General features: G+C 50.0%; 2 protein-coding genes and 1 long non-coding RNA gene across 4 annotated transcripts in view; 2 read left to right on the top strand and 1 right to left on the bottom strand.

The window, feature by feature from the left end:
- Positions 1 to 14: 14 nt before the first annotated feature.
- The window catches only part of LOC125101837 (uncharacterized), a 30,789-nt gene continuing 6,466 nt past the window's right edge, over positions 15 to 24,337 (bottom strand). The window contains exons 2-3 of one of the 2 annotated variants that reach the window (XR_007127948.1): positions 3,214 to 3,288; positions 15 to 634 (exon numbers count right to left, since the gene is read on the bottom strand). This is a non-coding gene — a long non-coding RNA (uncharacterized LOC125101837). Of the gene's footprint in view, positions 635 to 2,532; positions 2,599 to 3,213; positions 3,289 to 24,337 lie in introns of those variants that run through there. The other variant, XR_007127949.1, reaches the window with a different exon arrangement.
- On the top strand, positions 11,526 to 16,034 carry CDSN (corneodesmosin). The gene is made up of 2 exons (XM_047732269.1): positions 11,526 to 11,668; positions 13,573 to 16,034. Exons 1-2 carry the CDS (start codon positions 11,584 to 11,586, stop codon positions 15,072 to 15,074), a joined length of 1,587 nt encoding a protein of 528 aa, XP_047588225.1. The 5' UTR covers positions 11,526 to 11,583; the 3' UTR covers positions 15,075 to 16,034.
- Positions 18,753 to 20,102, top strand: C6H6orf15 (chromosome 6 C6orf15 homolog). The gene is given in 3 exon segments (XM_047732338.1): positions 18,753 to 18,845; positions 19,047 to 19,160; positions 19,162 to 20,102. Coding segments are annotated over 3 exon segments (996 nt in total). The 5' UTR covers positions 18,753 to 18,767; the 3' UTR covers positions 19,966 to 20,102.

Raw genomic sequence — 24,337 nt, 5'->3', positions numbered from 1 at the left:
GGCCTAGTAGAATTTAATAGGTCCCAAAGTGGACTAAATTCACGAAATTCATTCCTTTAATATGTCCATGAATGCCAGGTGCCCTGAGGGAATACAGAAAATAAAAAAATATACAGTTCCCACTCTCAGGAAGCTTAAAATTGAGCTGGGGAAGAAAGGATTTGCATGAAAAGTTAAGTAACAATATCACACACGTAAGGATGCATGTAACTAATTACATGAGTAAGTACTAAACAGCCTTGGCAATAAACGCCCTGAGCTCAGAAGGGAGTCACCGCGAGGTGCGCTAGTCAAGCGAGGCTTCCAGAAGGAAGCATCCCCGTCCCGCACCAAGCCCCGCGGCTGGGGGTCCGGCCAGGAGGGGGCGGCCAGGGATGGGGAGGAGGAGGGGGAGGGGGTTGTGGGGCTCCAGCCAAGGAGCGGGCGCAAAGCTGCCCGGCGCCCACTCTAGGCAGGACCTGCCCCTGCACCTGCGGGCTCGGGAGTCGCGGGCTCCTGCCTTTGTGCGTGTTGCTCAAGCTGTCTGGAAAGGCCTTCCTCTACCGGGCGGGTGGTCATTCTCTTCGGTGACGCCGCTCCCGACTAGCCTACAAGCCTTGCCCTGCGTCACCGCTGTCTGCAGGCTCTGTGATGCCTGAAACAAAACTCAGAAGGGAAAGGCTTTATTCCCTCTATTCTCCCCTCCTAGGCCTCGAGCCTCTTGCGTGCACTCTAGTTTCCCCTCCCTTTGTTCATCTGTGTAACCCTGACACTGCATAAGTGCCTTAATAGGTTATATTAGGGTTCTCCAGAGACACAGAACCAATAGAAATATATGGAGGTTTATTATAGGAATTGGTCCTTGAGATTGTGGAGGCTGAGAATTCCCACAAATTGCTGTCTACAAGCTAGATATCCAGGACAGCCAGTGGAGTAATTCCAAAGGCCTGAGAACCAGGGGAGCAGATGGTGTGGGTCCCAGGCCTTGTGGCAAGGACTGAGAACCAGGAGTGCTGATGATGGCTGAGGCCAGGAGAAGATGGATGTCCCAGCTCAAACAGAGCACATTCATCCTCTTCCTGTTTGTTCAAGTCAGCCCTCACAGATTGGGTGATGCCCACCCACACTGGTGACAGCAAGCTTCTTCCCTCAGTTCACCAATCAAATGCTAATCTCTTCCAAGAAACAACTTCACAGATACACCCAGAAACAATGCTTTACCAGCTATCTGGGCATCCCTTAGTCCAGTCGAGTTGACACATAAAATTAACCATTGCTTACATGTTTTATAAATGGCTGAATTCATTAATAAATGGCAAGTTTGTGGGGGCACTGGAGTGGCTTAGTCAGTTAAGGGTCTTGCTTTTGACTCAAGTTATGATCCTGGGGTCCTGGGATCCAGCCCTGTATCGGGCTCCCTGCTCAGCGGGGAGTCTGCTTCTCCCTCTCCCTCACCCTCTGCCTCAGCTCATGCATGCTCTCTCTTTCTCTCCCTCTCTTCCTCTCAAATAAATAAGTAAAATCTTAAAAAAATAAATGGCAAGTTTGGGCAACAGAGAGTAGACTGCAATGGTTAGAATGAAGGGCTTATAACCTAGAAAAGAGGGGGATATTGTTAGACAGTGAGCTGGGGGGAAACAAGGGAAGCCAGGCTTGAGAGCTTAGATCAAAAGTCTTTCTCCTCTGATAGAATAGTGCCCAGTGGTGGGGAGGCTCATACACAGGCTTGGGTGTGCTGTGGCCCTGAGGTATAGGAGGGAAAGGAAGAAGTCTGGACCCCTCAGACTGACCTCAAACTGGCCCAAGAAGAAGCTCATTGGGAAAAGAGAAGAAGAGAGGAAGTGAGGGAAAGGAACTGCACTCTTGGTGTAGCCCAGGCAAGGATCTAGGGCTCTTTTTTTTTTTTTTTAAGATTTTATTGATTTATTTGACAGACAGAGATCATAAGTAGGCAGAGAGACAGGCAGAGAGAGAGAGCAGGGGAAGCTGGCTCCCCGCTGAGCAGAGAACCTGACATGGGGCTCGATCCCAGGACCCCGGAATCATGACCCAAGCTGAAGGCAGAGACTTTAACCCACTGAGCCACCCAGGTGCCCCGGATCTAGGGCTCTTTTTTTTTTTTTTTTTTTTTTTTAAAGATTTTTTTTATTTATTTATTTGACAGAGAGAAATCACAAGTAGGCAGAGAGGCAGGCAGAGAGAGAGGAGGAAGCAGGCTCCCTGCTGAGCAGAAAGCCCGACGCGGGGCTTGAACCCAGGACCTGGGATCATGACCTGAGCCGAAGGCAGCGGCTTAACCCACTGAGCCACCCAGGCGCCCTGGATCTAGGGCTCTTTACATCATGCTGTCTTATTTTATTTCCACAACATTATTGTGGTTTTCATGTGTTCTTCCTCTTGTAAAGTATGATGTTCTTGAGGACAGAGACTGTGCCTTGTCTGTGTTTTATGCCTTACTTCTCCTCCTAGTACTTGGCCCAGAAGGTGTTGAATAAAGCAAATTATGAGCCCCATTTCACAGATGAGGAAACTACTCTGACAGAGGTAACTCATCTGTCTAAGACATCACCCAAGTGCCAAAGTCAAGGCGATGCAAGACGGCTTGGCTCCAAACCAGTTCTTCCCAGTTTGACACAACAAGTGGGTGAGTGGGAGAGAGAAGGGGGAGGCATGAGGTAATTGGAGGTTTTAATAGCTATTAATAGGCTGCAGGTATTGACACCCAAACACGGTATGTTTATTAGCAGGGAAGGAAACTGAGTGGGACTGAAGGGTACGGAGTACTAACACAGGGGAGCCCATTGTGCCAGCTTATCCGTTCAGGTTAGACAATGCTGCTTTTTTCCCATCTACTTTGGCTGACCTCACCTAGGAGTGAATGCGGTATTGCCTCTTATGTCAACATGGAGCCAGAGAATTAAATAATAGTATAGGATCACAGATTTAGAGAACAATAGCTCAGTACCTTGGACATGGGAGGTAGTCAAATAAATGCTTAGCCAATGTAACAAAAGAACCTCGAACTTGTATCATGGTATAGTCTAATTATAGAAGCTGAATTAATTTGAGAAGGCATCAGGCACAGCCCTTGGCCTTTGGGCAGGCCAATCATGGCCTAGACAGAAGAGATGGTTGTCTGCTCTTCTTTGAAGATCTCTTGTCAGGGAAACACCAAACCACTCATTTGTTCATCCATTTGCCCATACAACAATCATTTATTGAGCATCTACTTACTGTGTGGAGTACTAGGCTGTGGTGACCATCCCAGGAAGTAGTTTCAGTCCTCCCTGCCCTCAAGGAGCTCTGTGTCTGGGGAGGAAACAAACATGTAAATCATGGCAATAAAATGTGATATTAGTTAAATTACAGAGGGGCACACCCTGAGGTAGGAGCTCCTCTGCCAATTTCATGTTTCAAATTCATTTGAAAACTTGCTTTGGTATAGATTTAAGCTCTCTTGGGTGCCTGGGCGGCTCAGGCATTAAGTGTCTGCCTTTAGCTCAGGTCATGATCCCAGGGTCCTGGGATTGAGCCCCACATTGGGCTCCCTGCTTAGCAGGAAGCCTGCTGCTACCTCTCTCATTCCTCCTGCTTTTTTCCTTTTCTTGCTATGTCTCTCTCTGTCAAATACATAAATAAAATCTTTTAAGGATTTTTATTTATGTATTTGACAGAGACAGACACAGCAAGAGAGTGAACACAAGCAGGGGGAGTGGGAGAAGCAGGCCTCCTACTGTGCAGGGAGCCCGTTGCGGGGCTTGATCCCAGAACCCCAGGATCATGACCTGAGCTGCAGGCAGACTCTTAATGCTTGAGCCACCCAGGCACCCCTAAATAAATAAAATCTTAAAAAAAATTTAAGCTCTCTTGCTGTACATTTTCTTCCTCTAATCTTCAATTAAGTGCCCAGTGGCTGCCTGGCACTGGCTTAAAAAGCTTGTTGAATTAAGCCAAATCCACCTTCCAAGCTTTCCTCCCCTAACCCCCATATCCTCAAATAGCTTTCCTTTTGGCAGCTTAGTCTCAACTCCTATGATGGGGAAGACAGGATAGCATAGTGGTGAGAGCATCAGACTGTGATCCGAGTCTTTGTCCCTACTCTGCTATCTATCTCTGTGTGATCTTGGGATGTGACTTTAGGGGATTTCTTTAATAATATCTAAATTTTCACCCAATGCTGAGAGCCCAATTCCTTGTGTTGGGTATTCTACGCTCTTCCATCAGAGGGCGGCCTTGAGGCTCTTCCAAGGTGTTTCACTCCAGAGTCTTCCCTGTTCCTTGCCTCTAACATCATCTACTCCCCAGGCCTAAGTCAGGCCCCACTAGTACTCTCTTGGTCACCAAGATGACCCCTTTAAGGTGAGTCAGGCACATGAGGTGAGATGAGGCAGGCTCTGAGGCCCTCAGGAAAATTTGGGCACAGGCTGCTTGGTCAAGTGGCTCACATACTCATTATTTATTCTTTCTCTCATTATGAACCAAGTTCTTTCCATAAGCCAGGCAGTGCTCTAGGGTGGTGGGTACAGTGGTGAATCAAAGAGAGGAGGACCCTCCCCTCACGGGGCTCACCTTGTAGTGGAGGAAGGGAACAATACAGAGATGTATCTAGGATATACATAATAGGGTGTCAGGCTGTGTAAGTGCTCTGAAGAAAATTCAGGCAGATTCAGTTCAGGTCATGATCCCAGGGTCCTGGGATTGAGTCCCGCATTGGGCCCCTTGCTCAGCAGGGAGCCTGCTTCTCCCTCAGCCTGACACTCCCCCTCCTTGTGCTTTCTTTCTCTCTGACAAATAAATAAATAAAATCTTTAAAAAAAAAAAAAAAGAAAAGATGGGGCACCTGGGTGGCTGAGTGGGTTAAAGCCTCTGCCTTCAGCTCAGGTCATGATCCCAGGGTCCTGGAATCGAGCCCCCACGCCCTGCTTCCCCCTCTCTCTGCCTGCCTCTCTGCCTACTTGTGATCTCTGTCTGTCAAATAAATAATAAGATAAAATCTTAAAAAAAAAAGAATTAGCTTCCTTTAAAAAAGAAAAGAAGGGAAAATTCATGCAAAGGAAGAAAATGGAGGGTGGTAGCCCATATATGAGGTTGGAGTGCAATTTTATTTTATTACACTTAAAAGACTTTGTTTATTTATTTGAGAGAGACAGAGAGAGAAGGAGAGAGAACATGAGCAGAGAGAGGGGCAGAGGGAGAGGGAGAAGCAGACTCCCCATTCAGCAAGGAGCTGGACACGGGGCTCAATTCCAGGACCCTGAAACCATGACCTGAGCCAAAGGTAGATGCTTAATTGACTGAGCCCCCAGTGCGTCCCTAGGGGGTGATTTTAAATAGAAAAGACAGAGTGGGGGCCTCTGGAGGAAATTGCAGGTGATAAGAGGTAATGGAATGCTAGAGGGAGTCAGGCAAGGTAATACCCAGGAAGAAGAGGAGAAAGCAGCTTGGCACGGCATGCGGAATACAGTATCTGGAGTGCAGGAGAAGCCCCAAGCCATTGGGGGCGGGTTAGGCATCACCTTAACTCCCTGGACTTGGGTTTGCAGCTCCAAAGAGCGAGTACTAATTTCCATCTTCTAGGGTCATTGAGAGCATCCAGATCAATCCCGCATATGTGGATGACTGGGTTGATCTGACTGTTACACAGCGTTGAGGAGTCAGTGTTGTTTTCTGGTCCTAGTCCTGGCATCCAGGAGAACAGAGGTGGACTGGGGATGCCAGCCTTCCGACAGGACTCTGTCTTTTCTGGTCACCTGTGTATGTAGGTGTATGTAGGGGCAGACACAGGAGAAGCTTCCTGCCAACAGAGCTCCCAGCCAGAGGGATTTAGGCCAGAAGAAGGAGAGAAGATGGGCTGACACAATCCAACCCAGCAGCTCCGACAGCCACACCTGGCCTGGGAGTCCCTCTTGGTACAAGTCCTTCCACCTGCTCCCGAAAGCTCCCTCAGACTGCACTCTGGCCTTCCCCTTCACCCTCCCCCACTCCATCCTCTGTGCTGGATGGGAGCTGGGTGACTGATAACAATAAAAAGCATTAATAGCTATGGTGGAAAGAATGACTATTTTAAAGGTGAACATAATGAGCAGACAATGAGTGCCAGTTTCTCTAGCACTCACTCCACAGAACAGAGAAGAGGAAAAATATTATTGTTGCTCTGAGAGCTAATCACAACCTCTGCAGTCACCTCCTCACAAGACAAGAGAGGTGGTGGCCAAATCAGATGTAACTTAACCCAACGGTCTTGGGAGCATGACTGGCACTCAGCTGACTCCCTGCTGCTCACGGGAAGTGGGGAAGGGAAGAAAGGGGGAGAAGAGAGCCTGGTGGGCAGAGCCCCACATACTGAATTCTTTCTCTTCAGGACCCATTCCCTCGGGCTCCAGTCTTCACTCCCATGTCCCAGGTGGTGTGCCCTGAGTCATGTGGAGGGTGCCAGCGGGCTGCTGAGAGGGTGAGGATGGGGCACGGGAAGAGCAGAAGTGGAGGCTGACCAGGTCACATTCCGGGAGGTCAGTCCTAGAGGAGGGATGGATGGACTGGGGAACCGATGGAGAAGGAGGAAAAGGTAGAGCTGAGTATAGACCACACCACTGAATGTTTTGAGGGAGCAGAATATAATTTGATGAGGTGTCTACTGCTCCCCAGAACAGTGATTCTTAGCTCAGGGCAATCCCCTGGGTGGGATTCCCAACAAGAATCACCTCAGGGATTTTTCAAGTACACAGCCCTGTCCTGCTCCACCCCGGGTTTCAGAGGAACGCTGGGTGCTGGGGGAAATCCCCAGACTTCCTCAGGGTGCCGTGTGAGCTCTGCTCTTTTTTCATGAGGCTACATCCCTCGGAGAAAAGAGAGCATCCAGTGGAGAGAAGAGTGGCTCGGGGGAACAGTCACCTGTGAGGAATGAGGGTGGGACAGATGGGCCCGAGAGAGAGTGCAGGTGAGTCCTCTTGTGTCAGAGCCAAGCTCATGTGCTGCTGCTCCCTGCCTGGACAGACCGCGTGCTCCTGGAGGCAAGGCCTTGGCCACTGTGGCATCCCACCTGGTCCCTAGGGCGGACTGTGTGCGATGTGGAAGGGAGGGGCAGAGGGCACTGAGAGCAGAGATCCAGGGTAAGGAAGGTAGGAGGGAAAGAACTACCAAGAGCCTATGACGGGAACGTGCTTGGAATTCAGTGAGCAGAGGCATGCTTTGTCCACTGTCCTGGAGCCCACAGTCCGGGGCCAGGGGATGTGTGGGGGCTGCACCCATGACGTGTCACAAAACCTGTCAGCACAGAGGGCAAAGGAGTCAGGCCACGTGGAATGTAGATTCTGTGCTTGATCATCTCCCACAGGGAAGAAACTCTAGGGGCAGTCAGAGAAGAGAGACTACGTTTGAGGGAAGGTTAGCCAGTCCCATGGGCACAGCTGGGCTAAAGATGGCACAGGCCAGGTAGGAACTCCCATGTACAAATCTGTCCTCTCCTTCCTGGACCCATGTCCTCAGTCACAAGAGGGACTGTGTGGAGAGTGTGGGCAACTCAGGGGCACCCGTCCCAACCACAGGGAAACAGGGAGACCTTCCTGGGCGTTGGCCAGGGGTGTCAGCCTGTCCCATGTGGGGGGAACCCTGACTGCTGGAGAGAGCACCCCACCACATGCAGAGCAAGTGTGATGGAGGAAGAGAGGGCGGGAGAAGAAAGTGCCTGAGCAGAGAGGCTCAGGGGAGGGACGAGACCTCAGGTACTGGGTGCAGAGCAGCTTCTTATCCTCTGCCCCCACAAAACAAGCACCTCTCTTGGGCTTCTTCTCTTCCTGTGCTTTCACTACCCTGTTCCTTCTCTCAAGCGGAAGCCCTAGTTCTATCAAACACCCCTGCACGGAATGCTTGTTCTAGAATTTCTGTCCTGGGTAAAACACAGAAGAGACAAGATGAGGGAGAGGAACAGCATGTGCTGTTGACCTTCTCACTTAGAACCTCTCAACCTTTGAGGCTCTGATGACACACAAGGGGTTTTGCACACACCCTTCCAGGGTCTAATGAACCTGTGAAGTCTGTCCGTGGGCCACTGCCATTAATGTGTGGCCTGGTGTCTGTTGAAAAATGGGATCTACGTGGGCTCTGGAGTCCAGCGGGCTTGGGTGTGTGTCCTTCCCAAACTCCTTTGCCACTTGCCAGCTGGTTTGAGCAAACAATTTAAACTCAGTTTCTTCATCTGTGAAATGGGCGAGAAAAAACTCTTCTGTAGGGCTATTGTGAGGCCTAAGCACCAGAGCACGTGGGGTGTACCCGGGACAGGATATGGCCCACAGTTGGCCATCAGGACACTGTGGTCCTCTACACCATGCCTCCTCTCTGACCATGCTGTCCCCCATTCAAAACCCTCCGTTCCCTGCGTCCTCCTGCAGGAACCTCAGTCCTCCCTTAGCCTGCCACGACACATCACCTATGATGCTGGTCCAAGTCGCTTTTCTGTGCCTCCGGCCTGCCGTTCCTCTGTTTTTACTTCCCAAGCCAGATGCTTGTTCTAAAGATACCTTCGGCATCGCCCGGGCCCTGAGTCTGAGCTGCCTGCTCCTTGTCCTTCTCATCATTCCCCAAACCCCAGGGAACGTCCTAATGCCTCTTTTTTCCATGCTAGGCTTCTCTCCAGGCTGTCTGTTCCCAGCTGGACTTCAGTTCCTCAAGGGTGAGGGCCATTCATCTTCTTCCTTGTCGAAACTTCCAAAGCACAGTGTCGGCCCAGCAGAATGCAGCAGCCCAGAGCAGCGCAGGGCGGCTGGAAGTGGACACAACCCACCTTCTTGTGAATGTGGGGCACAGGTACCCAAACTCTTGCCCTTTAAAGGCATGTGCTTTAAGTCTGGTTTTCTCTGGTGTGTGAGAGCCAGCCCCGCTTTCTTACCCAGTCCATGTGTTGGGCAGGGCACTTGCATCTGGGAACACAGGAGATCCACCTGCACCTCCATGGGCATTGTCTCATTGGCAACTGTCCTGCAAGATGGCCCTGGCCTGGCAGGCACCCAGCCAGTGTCCCTCCCCTGCCCTCCTCAGCTCCATCCACTTCAGAGTTTCACTGCCTGAGCTGAGAGAACGGTGAACGATGAGTCGAAGGGACATAGTAGGGGAAAGCATAGCAAAGCAGAGAGGATTCCAGTAAGAAACAGGGAAAGTGGAGGGGAGCTGGGAGGGCCCATATGTGGGCAGATGTGTGTAGTGGATGGAGAGGACAGGAGGAGGACTGTGCTGTAGGGCAGCCTGTGGGTGGCTGGAGATCTAGATTGTGCCTCCTCCAGCCCTGGCTGTCCTGGCCAACAGCTGACAGCATCTGGGAGGAATGAGAGGAAGAAAACAGGACAGATGTTGCCTCCTCTGTTTGTGCTGGAAAAGAGTATCCCACAAGCCTTGCAGGTCCTCCCCTTCTCCCCACCCACAAGGCTCCCTGTGCCTCTTCTTTCGGGCACGCCCCTCCCTGCTCCCAGCCTACCCCCCAACCTCCTCCTCCTGGAGGACCAGCGCCAGCCCAGTGGGCCCAGGAGTCTATGGAGGGAAGAGATATGGCCAGGACAGGCACTGGGGGAATGGACATCACTTTCAGTAACACCCCTGTGTGCATGCTGGTTGCTGCTCCTAGGTCTGCTGGGCTGGAGACTCTAAAGAGAGAGCCTGGGGCTGTGGAGTGAGCCCTTCATGCTTGCTGTCCCCCAGGGGAGGAACCAGATAGGACCCTGTGGGGACTTCATCTGCTAAGCGCCTGAGCCAGGAGGGCTATGCCCGTAGTCCCATTGAATCTTTCTGATAACCTCCCATTTGATCCTTACAACTCCCCTGTAAGGCAGGCATGATTTAAAAGATCTCCATTTTACAGAGGAGGGCACTGAAGTTCATAAAAGTTTGGAGACTTGCCTGAAGCCAGGAAGTTAGCTGGGACTTGAGCCCAGGGCATCCTGATTCTAAAGCCAGTGTTTTTGTTTTTCTCCCACTGCGTCAACCCTCTTTGGGGGACACCATCCCATGACCTCCTCTCGCCATAGCTCCCAGCCCCTCTTCCTTCCCGATCCCAATTTGAGTGTGGCAAAGTCAAGGACTAGACTAAATGGTAGCCACTAGCTGTACATGGCTATTTACATTTAAATCAAAATTAAGTAAAATTAAAAATTCAGTTCTTCTGGTTGGTCATACTAGCCCCATTTCAAGTGCTTAGTAGCCACATGTGGCCAGTGGCTACTGTATTTGGCAGCACAGATACAGAGCATTCCTATCATCAAAGGAAGTCCCAAGGGCAGCATTTGGAGGGAGGGAAAGATGGGACAGGAAAGAGAGAATGGGGGAGGGCGGCCAAGGGCTGGGGCAGAGGCTGCCTTTGTGGGAACGTATGGAGCTGAGAGTCTGGATGAGGGGAGCAGGGTGGGGGAGGAGAAGAGGCAGCTTGACCTGTCTCCCAGGCCTCTCCCTCCGATACTGATACTCTGGGCAATACTAGTGAGCAATTAATTGGCTGGGGTGGGGCCAGGACCAAAGCAGGAGGGAGGGGAATGGGATGTAGGAGGACCTGCCTCCCTCCTGGCTGAATTCAGGACTCTAATCTGCCAGTCCTGCCTTTCATCCTTCTGGGGTGCTGAAGTCTGCCTGGCCCTCCTTTACCCCACTCAGCGAGGAGCTGGCTGCTTTCTGTCCCCTCATCCAGGTCGGGGAGCCAGCTAATGGGCTGCAGAGCTGTCACATTCCCAATTAGCCTCATTAGCCTCTGGCTCTGACTCCCACTGGAGTTAGGGTCACCAGCTATTGGGGAGAGGCTGTGAGTGGCCTGTGAGTAACCTCAGACCCAGCTACGGCAGGGGTTCCCAGCCCAGGTCTCTCCCCCAGCTGAGGCCCAGCACCCTTCAGACTACTCCAGGAGCCCCCAGAAGGGAGAGGTCAGGCCGCTGGTATCTGGAGTGCAGACTCCTAGCTGGCAAGAGGGGAAAGTCTCATTCATGGATGAAACATGTAAGAGGCATGTGGCGGGCATGAACGTGGGCAGTGACAACAGGGGGGCTCTGGGGGGGTGGAGTACAGACCCTTTGATCTGCAGGAGAAACGTGGGGACAGAGTGATGGATCCCAAGGAAAGGGGCAGATCCAGGGGCTGTGGGTGAGAAGCCAGGTGGCAGGGGTGGGGGCTCTGAGCAGGCACCTTGCTGTGGATGGGAAAGTTGAAGTGTCTGTGTCTGTGCATGGAAGGAGGGTGGGGACTGGGACAGGCCAGCACAGGGGGAGGCAGGAGAGTGAGGAAGCCCGTGACGGGCTTGTGGTGAGAGCGGCTGCCTGAGTGGGCAGAGGGCCTGGTTCCAGGTTAAGCAATGCAGAGCCATGGGTAGGCCAGTCAGGTGGCAGGAAGGTGGGAATCATTAAGGGCCCTGTGGCCAGGGGTTCCCCCAGCTGAAGCCTCCCCTGCCGCTGAGTAGGCAGATGCCCTGACTGATTACTTCAGCTCCTCCTGGCCACACCAAGTTGCCCTGGGCACCTGCCCCTCCACCTCCCCACCCCTCCCCACAATGACTCTTGCCCAGAGAATGTCCAGCCCTGGCATAAAGGCCCTGGGTGTCCACGAGCTACTGTCAGTCAGAAGGCTGCACAGTCCAAGATGGGCTCCTCGCAGGCACCCCAGATGGGGCGTGTGGGAGGGCGAGGAATGATGGCACTGCTGCTGGCTGCGCTCCTCCTGCCAGGTAGGAGGCTGGGGGCCCTGGGAGCGGAGGCAAGCGGGAAGAGTTGGGGAAGAAGGATGCAGATAGCAGGTCAGAGGAGGCTGGCGGAATCTGGAGCTGCAGGTGCTGGCAGGTGGGAGGAATCGCTGTCCAGGGAGAAGCCAGGAGAGGACCCAGCAAGGGGGAAGGGCAGGAGCTCTGGAGTCTGAGGGCTACTCCTCACTGCCCTGTCACCCCAGGCAAGTTACTTGAGCTTCCTGAGCCACAGTTTCTGGAACTTTAAAACCAGGTTAATGGTAACAGCTAGCTCTAGTCAGATCTCAGAGTCTCAAATTAAATAATGTATGTGACAAGTGCTTTGGAAATTAGAGGGTTATGTAAATGTTTGTGGTTGTTGTCATTGCTTTTGTCAATGATTAGAGCAGTAGAAGACGAAGACTCGATATTTAACAGGAATAATCGTTACCATCTATAGAGTGTTTTTATGTGCCAGACATGATTCTAGCACTTTCCATTAGCACTTTTGATCTTTAGAAGAACCGTATGAGAGAGATTCATTATTCCCACTGTACAGGGAAGACACAGAGGCTTGGACAGGTCAAGAAACTGGCGGAAGATCACAGCTTAGAAAGCAGTAAAGCCAGGATCCAAACTGGGGCTGTGCTGTGGACCAGTGGGTATTTGCGGAGAACCTGCCCACGGCCCCCGGGGGGCAGAAAGCAGGCTGCATGCCTTGGGGCAAGGAGAAGGAGAGCAGGGACTCTCCATGATGAGTGCCACCAGGTGAGGGGGGCTGCAGGCAGAGCTGGGTTTGGTATGGAAGTGGCCACAGAGAACTCTTGGAGGAGAGAATGGGGACGTCACAAACTGAGGAGAAACTGCTCATTGGGAGACAGATTCGACCTCTCCTAATGTATAAACTAACGCTCAGAGAGGTTTAGTAACTTGCTGGCATGAAGCTCAGCGCACACTGCTTGGGACCTGAAGGCGGTGAGGTGGGGAGCAGAGGAAGAACGGGGGTATGTTGAGCCCGGGGTTAGAAGCAAAGGCTTGGTTAAGGAAAGAAGTGGTTCCACATCTGCCAGGGATGAAAAGGCGGGAGCATGGAGGGCAGGTGGGTGGGCATGGCTGATGGCTGGGTGGAGAATGAGGGAAGCTGATAATGGTGGTGAGCCTCGGAGGCGGGTTTCATCCTTGTGCCCCTGGGCTGGGCTAGGACAGCACGGCTGGCTCAGGGTGAGGTGTCCTGTCACACTGTACCAGCAGGTTCTGAGGCGACAGTGGTGCCCCCACATCCTGGCCCCCACCCAGCTTTCCTGGCAGGGCCAGGACTGAGATGGGAACAGAACTCCCACTCTCTGCCCAAGCCTGGACTCTCCCCAGGAGGCTAGTGACGGAATCTCAGTCCTCAGGGACCCTTGCCTTTACCTCAGTCCCTCTGCCACCGGCTTCCTCTTTTCTCAGTCTCTTTTGCTACTTTTCCTTTCCTTCCCGGCCAGCTATTGTTTTGTCTTGTCTCCTCCTTCCATTTGATCCCTTAATCTCATCTGGGATGTCCCCCCTTAGGATGTATGCCCCATCTCGAGGAGTCTTAGTCTCCCCCACGCTCTGTTTCTTTGGGGTCCTTTCTTTTGGAGCCATGAGCCCCTACTACTCCTCCTTGCCCTCTTCTTCTCTTCTAACACCTCCTCCTTTGGAGTTTCATTTTCTCTGTCCCTGCCCCCTTCCAGAACATTGAAATGGCCCTTCTACTGCCACCTCATTTTCCTTTACAGAGAACAGTCAGTTATCACTTGCTCTTCCACCCCAGACTCTCCCTGGGCTCCTCTCGGGAGAAATCAGAAGCAGATGACTGAGATGGGCTTGGAAGCTGAGGGAGGAAGCCAAGCCACTCTGGCCCTTACTAACCACTCCTTCCTCCCCAGGGGCCTTGGCTAAGAGCATCGGGACCTTCTCAGACCCCTGCAAGGGTGCGCGTATCACCTCCCCCAGCGACCCCTGTTTCACTGGGAAGAGTGGTTCCAGTAGCTTCAGTGGCTACAGTAGCTCCAGCAGTTCCAGCAGCTCCATTTCCAGTTCCAGTGGCTCCAGCAGTGGCTCTTCTGGTGGCTCCAGTGGTTCTGGTGGCCCCAGTGGTTCTGGTGGCTCCAGTGGCAGCGCCAGTGTCTCCAGTGTCGCCCAGGGTGGTTCTTCAGGATCTTCGTCATTTAAGCCAGGAACAGGGTATTCCCAGATCAGCTACTCCTCCGGATCCAGCAGCTCCCAGTCAGGAAGCAGCAGCTCCCAATATGGAAGCAGCAGCTCCCAATATGGAAGTAGCAGTTCCCAACCAGGATCTGGCTCGGCTCTACCAGACAGTGATCGTTCTTCCCACTTAGGCTCTTCCCAGTCTGGAGGCGGCTCAAGCTCATCTGTTTCCCAAAGCTCTTGGATATCCAGCAGCAATGGCCAAAGGGTCAACTCTAACTTACGCCCCTGTAATTCAGATGTCTCTGACTCTCCCTGCAGTGGGGGGCCTATTGTCTCCCACTCTGGCTCCTACATCTCCAGCTCCCACTCTGTGTCAGGAGGTCAAAGGCCAGTGGTGGTGGTGGTGGAACAGCATGGCTCTGGTGGCCCTGGAGGGGTCCAGGGTGCCCCCTGCAACAGTGGTGGCCTTCCAGGAAAGCCCTGCCCCCCCATCACCTCTGTAGACAAGTCCTATGGCAGCTATGAAGTGGTGGGTGGCTCTTCTGACAGTTATCTGGTCCCAGGCATGACCTACAGTGGGGGCAAAATCTACCCTGTGGGCTACTTCACCAAAGATAATCCCATCAAAGGCTCTCCAGGTGTCCCTTCCTTTGCAGCTGGGCCCCCCATCTCTGAGGGCAAATACTTCTCCAGCAATCCCATCATCCCCAGCCACAGCTCTTCTAGTTCCAATGTCTACCAGTCGGGATCTTCCTCAGCCATCGTGTTCCAACCAGTGGGCTCTGGTGGGGTCCAGCCCTGTGCAGTTGGCTCTAAGGGGCCCTGCTCCCTCTCAAGTTCTGGAGCCCACAGCAGTTCTAGCATTTCCAGTAGTTCATCCTTCCATCCCTGTGGTGGTGTTTCACAGGGGCCCTGCTCCCCACCTGGCCCTGGATCCTTCAGCGGCACCTCCAGCTCCCAAGGCAGTGGTAAAATCATCCTTCAGCCCTGTGGCAGCAAATCCAGCTCTTCTGGTCACCCTTGCATTTCTGTTTCCTCCTCTACATTGAGTGGGGGTCCCGATGGCTCTCCCCAACCTGATCCTTCAGCTGGTGCTAAGCCCTGTGGTCCCAGCAGCTCTGGAAAGCTCCCCTGCCGCTCCATCCGGGACATCTTGGCCCAAGTGAAGCCTCTGGGGCCCCAGCTAGCTGACCCTGAAGTTTTCCTACCCCAGGGAGAGTCACTTGACAGTCCATAAGTTAGCTTTTGCCTACATGCATGTGTGGGCATACACATGTATACACACACACACATACACACACCATTTCTCAGTTGGGAGAAGACCAGAGGCCCAGGCATGGGGTTAGCTCTGTTTGCCTCCTTCCCAAGAGAGTTGCTCTATTTTCTCCATTGCTCCAATATGGCAGACTCCCCTTATCGCCTCTCTTTTCTTCAACTCTCCAAATTGTAGACTCCAAATTCCTTTCCCCATTCTCTCCTACTGCTTAGATTCCCCTTATACTGCAGTGCCTTCTCTGCCAGATAACCATTCCCTAAAATTTCCTCTGTCATTTATTTGAGATGGTACAATACATTAGCTAATCCTACCCATTCAGATTTCTGACTGGGAAACCCCTGAAATGTTCCATAGTAACTCTGGTTCCTGGAGAAGTCATCCCCCTTTTTACCTGTTTGCCAAATAAAGCAAAGTCCAAACTGTTGCTTGAAAGCAATGACCACTTTTCACTGACCTCTCTTTGCCATCTGCTCAACCAACATGGCACACCATGGGCTTCTCACACTCCCAATTCCACTCCCACCCTCCACTACAGAGCTCACCACACCCTCTGTGAGTTCCCAACACTTCTTTTTGCCTCTCAAGGTTTCCGTCTCAGTCCCCTGTCCTGGCTGCCACTTCCCTCAATGCTTAGATGCTTCCCTGTGTGAGGGAGACACCAGGATACCCTCGGACACTGGAGTAGGTTCCCTGCTCTCTCTGGACCCTGGACAGATGGTTCAATAAACTGTGTGAGCTAGATGCAGACTTTTGCCATCTTGGTGTCCTGGGTCTCACCTTAGGACCTACGTGATGCTCTTCTGTACCTCTAGAAATACCCATGTCCCCCCATTTTCACTCATAAGTTGGAACAGTATTTCTCTTATACTTTATAACTCCTCCCACAAAGGAGGAAAACAATAAATATTTGTTAAACTGAAAGCAGAGGTTGGTCTCCAAGATTCTTCCTCACATTTCTCTCCTTTCTCATTGCTCCAGGAAACCCATTCTTTCTCCACTCCCCATTCATCTAGGGTCTTCCCCTCTCCCTGTATGGGGCCCTAATTATTCCCCTCCCCACCCCATGCAGGCTCCTTCTTCTCTAATTTGCCTCATTTACTAGATGCCATCCTCTCTAGGAATCTGGGCATTGATTTCCTGGGTTTCTGGGACCCTTGGAACCTTGGGAAAGCTGGAATACAACAACCAGATCAGATTCCTGGTGACTGAGTGGGAGGGATCCCAGGTTGGTGCTGTTCTGGGAACTAGGGGTGGAGAGAGTAAAAGAGAGGTTGGAAGCATGACAGGGAGTGCCGCCAAGCATAGTGACTCAATAGCCTACATAAAAATGTACCAGCCCATAGCAGAACAGAGCCAAGTGTTCTCTCCACCTCCACACTCTAGCTGCCTCTGCTGCAGTTCTAAAGAGATCTGTGGGAGGTGAGAGGGCAGAGCACTCTAGTGGAGAAAGGGAGTTATCTCCATGGGAGAAGAGAGAGAAAGCAGAGGGTGGGAGGCCCAGACAGTTGTGTTCTGAGGAGGCTGAGGCCAAGGAAGTTCTCCTACCCCAGGAAGGGGAGAATGGGCTATGTTTGTCCCTTTAGGAAGGACCTCACCCAAAGCACAGGCCACCTCTCAGAACCTCTGCTTACAAAGGAATTTATTCCTACCCTAGGATCTAATCCATTCCCTCCTATTGAATGGTGTTAGCTGGTCCCAAATTTAGGGCTATTGTTGATCAGAAATGACCTGGCAGCTGAGCCAACCTGCAGGGTTGACTGAAGACAGAGAAGGGCTGCAGAATAGTCCTGTCTTTGTCATCATTGGTGAGTCACACTTGGCCCAGCATCTCACCCTGGACTGCTGCCAATGACACGCATCAAGTCTCTTAGAGGTTCCATGCACCACAATTGCAGGAGGGATACAGACTCTGATGTGGGGATTCCTCTAGGCTCTGGTGTGGTCAAGGTCAAAAGCTTTTACAAATCTGGTGGATGTCACTCAAAAAGGACTTTGCCCTCCACTGGCCAGTTCCAAAGAGGAACTCCCCACTCACCCAGTAGCTAGCAATCAGGGGCTGAGGATGAGGATGGAAAAGGAAAATCTAACAGCTTATTTTAGACTTCATGTAACCAGGGATGCCTTGCCTGGGTATCTCCTGAAAGCAACAGAAAAAACAAAGGCATTTATACACTTTTTATTGTAAAAAGCTCAAACATATTTACGAGTAAAAAAAGAATTAATGAATCCCTGTTCTCTCACAACTCAGCTTCAAAAATTATCAATTCATGACCATTTGACTATAGCATTTAAACACCTTCCTTTACTGTGAGTTGGGAACACCTACTCCCTCTCAGTATTTCTTATATTCTGTATATCCATTTGACCATCTGTAGTAGACTGAATGCTGTCCTCCTCAGCACCTCCAAAGATGTCCACATAATCCCTGGAAACTGTGAATATGTTAGGTTACATAGCAAAGGGAAATTACGGTTGCAGATGGAATTAATGCTGTTAGCTGACCTTACAGAGATTATCCTGAATTATTTGGGTGGGTCAATGTGTAATCATAAGGGTCTTTAAATGTGGAAGAGGGAAAAAGAAGAAAAGGTCAGAGTGGTGTAACATAAGAAGATCCTCGGTTTCTGGCTTTGAATATGGAGGAAGGGGACCATGAGCCAAGGAAGGCAGGCCTCTAGAAGCTGGAAAATGCAAGGAAATGGATTCTCCCCTAGAGCCTCTAGAAAGAAACACAACCCTGGTGACTCCTTGATTTTAACCCAGTGAGAACTATGACAGACTTCTGATCTTCAAAATTGTAAGATAATAAACTTGTATTGCTGTAAGCTACTAAGTTTGTGACTATTTGTTACAGCAGTGGGAGGAAATTAGTACACCGTCATCTCTTAAGGATGGGAACCAGGTCTATTTCCTTACAGACGAGTCTCATTTCGGAGCAGCCTCTCCAATGGGGGAGGTACTTCTGCACTCCAGAACCCCTATAGGTTGCATCAAGGTAAAGGAGCTATAGGGATGCATGAGAAAGGGGTGCTGGAAGAGAATGATCTGGATCCCAAAGAGAAAATGAAGAGAAGTGTTTTTTTTTTTATTTTTTTTTAAAGATTTTATTTATTTATTTGACAGAGAGAGATCACAAGTAGATGGAGAGGCAGGCAGAGAGAGAGAGAGGGAAGCAGGCTTCTTGCTGAGCAGAGAGCCCGATGTGGGACTCGATCCCAGGACCCTGAGATCATGACCTGAGCCGAAGGCAACGGCTTAACCCACTGAGCCACCCAGGCGCCCCAAGAGAAGTGTTTCTATTGCTGAGAAGGAAATGAAGAGATTGGGACCCCAAAGGTGAAGGCTCTCCTATGCTTGTTGTAGGGAGCCAGGGCAGAGCGGGACTGGCAATCAGTGACGAGCTATGACCCATGACACTGGGTCAGGAATGGGTGGGGAACTTTAGGAAAGGAACCAGGGATGGAAACACCCAGACTTCCTGGGACATTCAAGTGGCACCTGTTGCCACAGATTGAATTAGGAATGAGAGTGGAATGTACAGACTTATTATCTGCACAACTACTGGCTCATCTTGTTTCTGCTGCCCACCCCCTCACCCAAGAGGATAAAGGGCTGGCTGCCTTGGGGCAGAGAGAGATGTTAGAGCTGAGCAAGATGCAGGGCTGCACGGTGGGGAGCAGGGTTCCTCTGGGCCTGATTCTTCTGATCTGTCTTCATCTTCCAGGTATGGAGGTTGTGCCCAACCCTTGCACAGGTAGAGACTGGGGGCCCCAGGGGAACTGGAATTGAGGGAAGGGGTAGAGGCAGAAGGGTCCCTTGGGTCCCTGGGGAAAATGAAGGGGCTGGAAGCAAAGAGAATCCAGGAATCAGGAAAGGTGGGCATTGGAACCAAATATCCAGTCCATTTGCTGTCTCCTCTTTCCTTTTCCTCAGGCTTCTTTGCCCGGAAGCATTGGTGCAGTGGAGGAGAAAGTTCTCCAACACTTGGGAATCAACTTGCATCTGCTTGAACAACCTTCCTTGCCCAGCCACTCCAACTCTGAACTTCCCTCAGCCCAAACCAGACCCTGGGCCAAATGATTTAACAAGGGTTCCTTTGAAGTCCAATGCTTCTCCATTAGCTGGCTTCCAACCTGCAGGTGGTTCTGGGGTTCAGAGATGGCCCCCAACTGGGGGGCTACCCTCCATGGATTCCTGGTCCTCTGAAGATCCTTGGCAGATAATGGCTGCAGCCACTGAGGACCACGTGAGGGAAGCGCTGCCTGAAAAATGGTCTTACCTTTCTGGTGCTGTTGCCCCCCCTCTAGGCAGCAGTCCTTTGCCCGCAGGGCTCTCTGCATGCTCCACAGGCCCCATACCCAAGGCTTCACTCCTCTACCAGGATTCCAAGTCCAGACGTTCTCTTCATTCTAATGTGCTGGGAGCCCAGAGAGAAATCCTTGTTCAACACCCACCTGCTCTTAACAGGATTTGACAGCCATTTCTGCCTGGGCACCCCTGGGGAACCTTGAATCCAGGAGTGTCCTGGGGAGGTGGAGGTCCTGGAACTGGATGGGGAACAAGACCCATGCCACAGCCTGTGGGAATCTGGGGTATCAATAATCAACACCCAAGTATTAGCTGGGGGGATATTAACCAGTTTCCAGGAGGCAGCTGGGGGAATATTAACCGGTATCCAGGTACCAGCTGGGGGGATATTAACCCATATCCAGGAGGCAGCTGGGGGAATATCCACCTACACCCAGGTATTAATAATCAGTTTCCTCCCAGAGTTCTCTGTCCTACTGGCTCTTCTTGGAACATTCCAGCTGGCTTTCCCAATCCCCCAAACCCTGGGTTACAGTGGGGTTAGGAGAATGACAGAGGGGAAAACCCCAAGTTGGAAATTGAAAGAATGCAGTGTGAGCTAAATGAAGATTCAGTGAGTGTGTTTTCTAGCATTCTCTACTTTTCACTGCCTCTCCTGCTTCCCCCCATGCCAATCTCTAATAAAACACAAGCAGTTATTAAATTTGTTCCTTTGCAGTGTCTTTGTTTCTGGGTGCAAAGTGAAGTGAGTTTTGTCCATCCCCATTCTCTAGCCACCGTGTGTCTCTGTAGGGTCTCTAGGAACTCTGTGCCCTATACTTTGCAAAAGATCAAAGCCCAGATGTTTGAGGGTGGAACTTTATGGTCTCACCCTAGCCAGGTGGGAGAGCTGGTTCCAGAACTGTTAGCAAGACCAATTGAGATGGCACCTGTGACAGAAGGAAAGGATGAGATCCAAGAAGGTGGCCCTTCCCACCAGGGCCAAATGGGAAATGAATACCATTTGATTCACAGAGGAATGGAGTCAGAGAAAGTCATTGCTTCTGCTTATCTTTTCGTCTCCGAAATGCAAGCTTCTTGGAAACAGAGGATGCACTGATCTCCTCCCTTATACGCATCACTTGGCACATTGTGCCCTAGAGAACCAAGACTGAACATTTGTTGAATGAATAGTAGACCTCAATGAATGAAGAAAGTACAAGAAGAAAGAAAAGGGAAAGAAAAACCTTGGAGTCAACAATCCTACTACAGCTGCGTTTTACACTTTATTCCCAAGTGATGGCACAGTCTCTTCTTTTGGTCACATAGTCGTCTCTCTGCCACCCTTTTGTTTCCCTGGAGTTCAGCATCCTGCACAAAGTTGGAGTGAAGTGGGGAGGGTCACTGTAGGAAGTGGGATGGAAGTTAGCAGGAGCTAGCTGGGGGTGATGGGGTTTCCAGAAGGACACACTCCCGGTTGCGTCTTTCGCCGCGCCATGTGTGTACTTAACCAGAGTGATCCAGGTGTGTGCTCACAGATAGCATGGGAATCACCCCAAGTCCCAGGAATTGGTTAGGTTGTGGGAAGGAAGCAGGAGAAGAATAAACACTAGAATTGGAGGGATGGGGAACTGCCTGCAGGTGAGGTGGATGTTCTCAGAGAAACTTCTGTCCCAGTGTCTGCCATAATAATCCATCCTATGCCAAGAATTCCTTCTTAGGACACCTTCCCTTCCCATCCCATCCCAACCACACTCCTTTCTGTATTACCTCAACCTCACTCCCACAGTTCTTTCCCACCTTGGACTCTTGGTTTCTCCCTGCCATGGTTCTGTTTTCAGCACCTCGCTCTCCCACAAGCCCAACTTCATTCTCTCAGGTTTAGGGTCTCAATTATCTCTGAACCTCTTTCTGGTTGACAATTTGCACTTCTAACTTCCAAGTTAGTACCTCCTCTTTTTTTTTTTTTTTAAGATTTTATTTATTTATTTGACAGAGAGAGATCACAAGCAGGCAGAGAGGCAGGCAGAGAGAGAGAGAGGAAGGGAAGCAGGCCTCCTGCTAAGCAGAGAGTCCGATGCGGGGCTCGATCCCAGGACCCTGAGATCATGACCTGAGCCGAAGGCAGAGGCTTAACCCACTGAGCCACCCAGGCGCCCCTTAGTACCTTCTCTTATGTTTCCCATACTCTGTAGAGAGTAAGCACCATGTATCTATTTTTTCACTGCTGTATCTGCTAGCAACAAGTCTGGACCAAGGCTGGATCAAGGAACCCTCTCTCAGACTCCCTGTTCTCTCTTCTACCTTATTCCTGAGCCACACGCCTGCACACCGAGTCTAACCTATACTCCTCTCTGGGCTTCCCAGAGCCTCACTGACATTTCCTTACAAACCCTATGCAGCCCTTCTCAGCTCATAAAATGCTCTGAATACTCCATCATTTTACCCGCACTACTATCTGTGAGTTAGGTATTACAAGATGAAGAAACTGGGGCCCAGAGACCTTAAGCAATTTACTTAAGATTACACAGCTAACAAGTGACAGAGTCAGTGACTCAAACCGAATTATTATCTGTGCGGGGGGTGCTCAGGTACAATATGCAATTAACAAAAACCCACCTAACTGTTACTGAGTACCTACTATGTGTCAGACTCTGGATGCGGTGCTCTCACACACACCCTTCCAGCGAATCCCCACAATTCTGTCAGGCAAACATGCTTCTATGTACATACTACTTACACAACTACTGTATAAAAACTTATGGGCTTAATAAACCAAATTTATGCAAACATTAAATATTGGTTCACATTTTTACTAATTTATATATTAAACGAAAATCACAAGTCTGATATGTAAGATGCTCTTAAGTATCTTACACTCCCCAATGAAGCAAACAAATGCACAAGTTGTAATGATTATAAAACTGATCCCTTCATTTCCAGTAAAAATCAGAAAGCAAGTTCCATGGATTTAAACTTACTTCTTCATTCTTCTCTGTCCTCTTCCATTGTTCGGTTCCCTTTCCAGGATGTCAATATGTTTTTGTTTTTTTTTTTTTAAGATTTTACTTATTTGACAGACAGAGATCACAAGTAGACAGGCAGGCAGAGAGAGAGGAGGAAGCAGGCTCCCCACCAAGCAGAGAGCCCGGTGTGGGGCTCGATTCCAGGACCCTGAGACCACGACCCGAGCCGAAGGCAAAGGCTTTAACCCACTGAGCCACCCAGGCGCCCCGTCAATATGTTTTATTTTTATACCATCCTGATGTTTCAGTAATCTTAGGATCTGGATGTTGGCCTGCTGAGTGTGGGCAGGCAGTGAGGCTGGCTGCACAGTTTACAGTTCAAATCTGGGCTGCAGGTAACCTGCATGAGCTGCTCCTCCTTCTGCTCCTGCGCTTTCCCTCCTGAGGAACTGCCTGATGTCCTGCAAACTGGCAACACCCCGTTTCGCATCCCCCCAGCTGTGTATGAAGCCTCCAAGTTTTCTCATCAGCACTTGGTATTACTTTATAGCCAGGTCTGTGGATGTGAAATTGAATCTCACTGAAGGATAAAACTTCTAAAGGGCATACATATTAGAATGTTGCAACCCATTTTGTCCCCTTAACATAGCATACTTAAAAAAATCCCTCTTGCCTGGTGTCGCATAATACATTTCTCTCATTATGACATACTGCTAGATCTATTAGCATTATTAAATCTGATGCAATCCTTATATTTTATTGTAGTTAGTAGTGCAATCTAGAATCTTCTAGGAGATAAGAACTAACTGGGTTGACCTTATTAGCTCTCTCCTTCAATGATGTTTTGGTTAATTTATTGTCTTGGTATCTCCTATTGAAACCACCTTCTCTTTCATTGTTGTGTCTGACCTCGCCCCTTGTCAGACTTCCTCATTTCTGCTAAAGCCCATATTTACAGTGGGGCTTCTTGGCTTTCTGAGCATTCTTTTCTACTTACATAGATGAAAGCACACCTCTCTCTCTTCATAAGCAGACACATAATTGATAGAAGAAACAAAACGAACAATTCCCTTTTTATTAAAATCAATTTTTAAGAACTCCATTCTTTTCTATTACAAGCCATCTTTTGTGCGCTTTATATTAGCTTTTATCTTTTGAGTATTGTAATGATCTCACGGCCTTCTACAGCCTCATTTACTTCAATGAATCCTAATTATCATCCCCCCCCCACCCTCTTTCCTCTCATGTTCAACTGTCTTCAGGTGAACAATGGGAGCTCCTTTAAGCTCCTTGGTGCCTTTGTCCTTTTTATTTAATTTATTTATTTAATCTCTTTTAAAAACTCAAGTATAATTAACATAGTGTTATACTAGTTTTATATTAGTTTCAGGTGTAAAATATAGTGATTCAACAATTTTATACATTACTCCTTGCTCATCATGACAAGTGTATTCTTAATCCCCTTCACCTGTTTCACCCATCCCCCCCACACCTCTGGTAACCATCAATTTGTTCTCTGTATTTAAGAGTCTGTCTCTTGGTTTGTCCCTCTTTTTTTCCCCCCCTTTACTCATTTATTTTGGTTCTTAAATTCTACATTCGGAGAAATCATACAGTATTTGTCTCTCTCTGACTTATTTCACTTAGCATTATACTTTCTAGATCCATCTATGTTATTACAAATGCAAGACTTCAGTGTTTTTTATGGCTAACATTCCACTGCATGTGTATGTTGGGGGGTGTTTACCACATCTTCATCCATTCATCTACTGATGGAAACTTAGGTTGCTTCCATATCTTGGCTATTGTAAATAATGCTGTGGTAAATATAGGAGCACATGTATCTTTTCAAGTTAGAGGTTTCATTTTCTTTGGGTTACTGCCTACATTTTCTTCTGGGAGTTTTACAGTTCCATTTCCTGCTTATTTTTGTGCATAGTGTGAGAAAGTGGTCCAGTTTCATTCTTTTGC

This window comes from Lutra lutra, chromosome 6, assembly GCF_902655055.1.
Source record: "Lutra lutra chromosome 6, mLutLut1.2, whole genome shotgun sequence".
Classification (NCBI taxonomy): domain Eukaryota; kingdom Metazoa; phylum Chordata; class Mammalia; order Carnivora; family Mustelidae; genus Lutra; species Lutra lutra.
The sequence above is the reverse complement of the archived record's forward strand: the minus strand, read 5'-3'. Positions and strand labels throughout refer to the sequence as shown.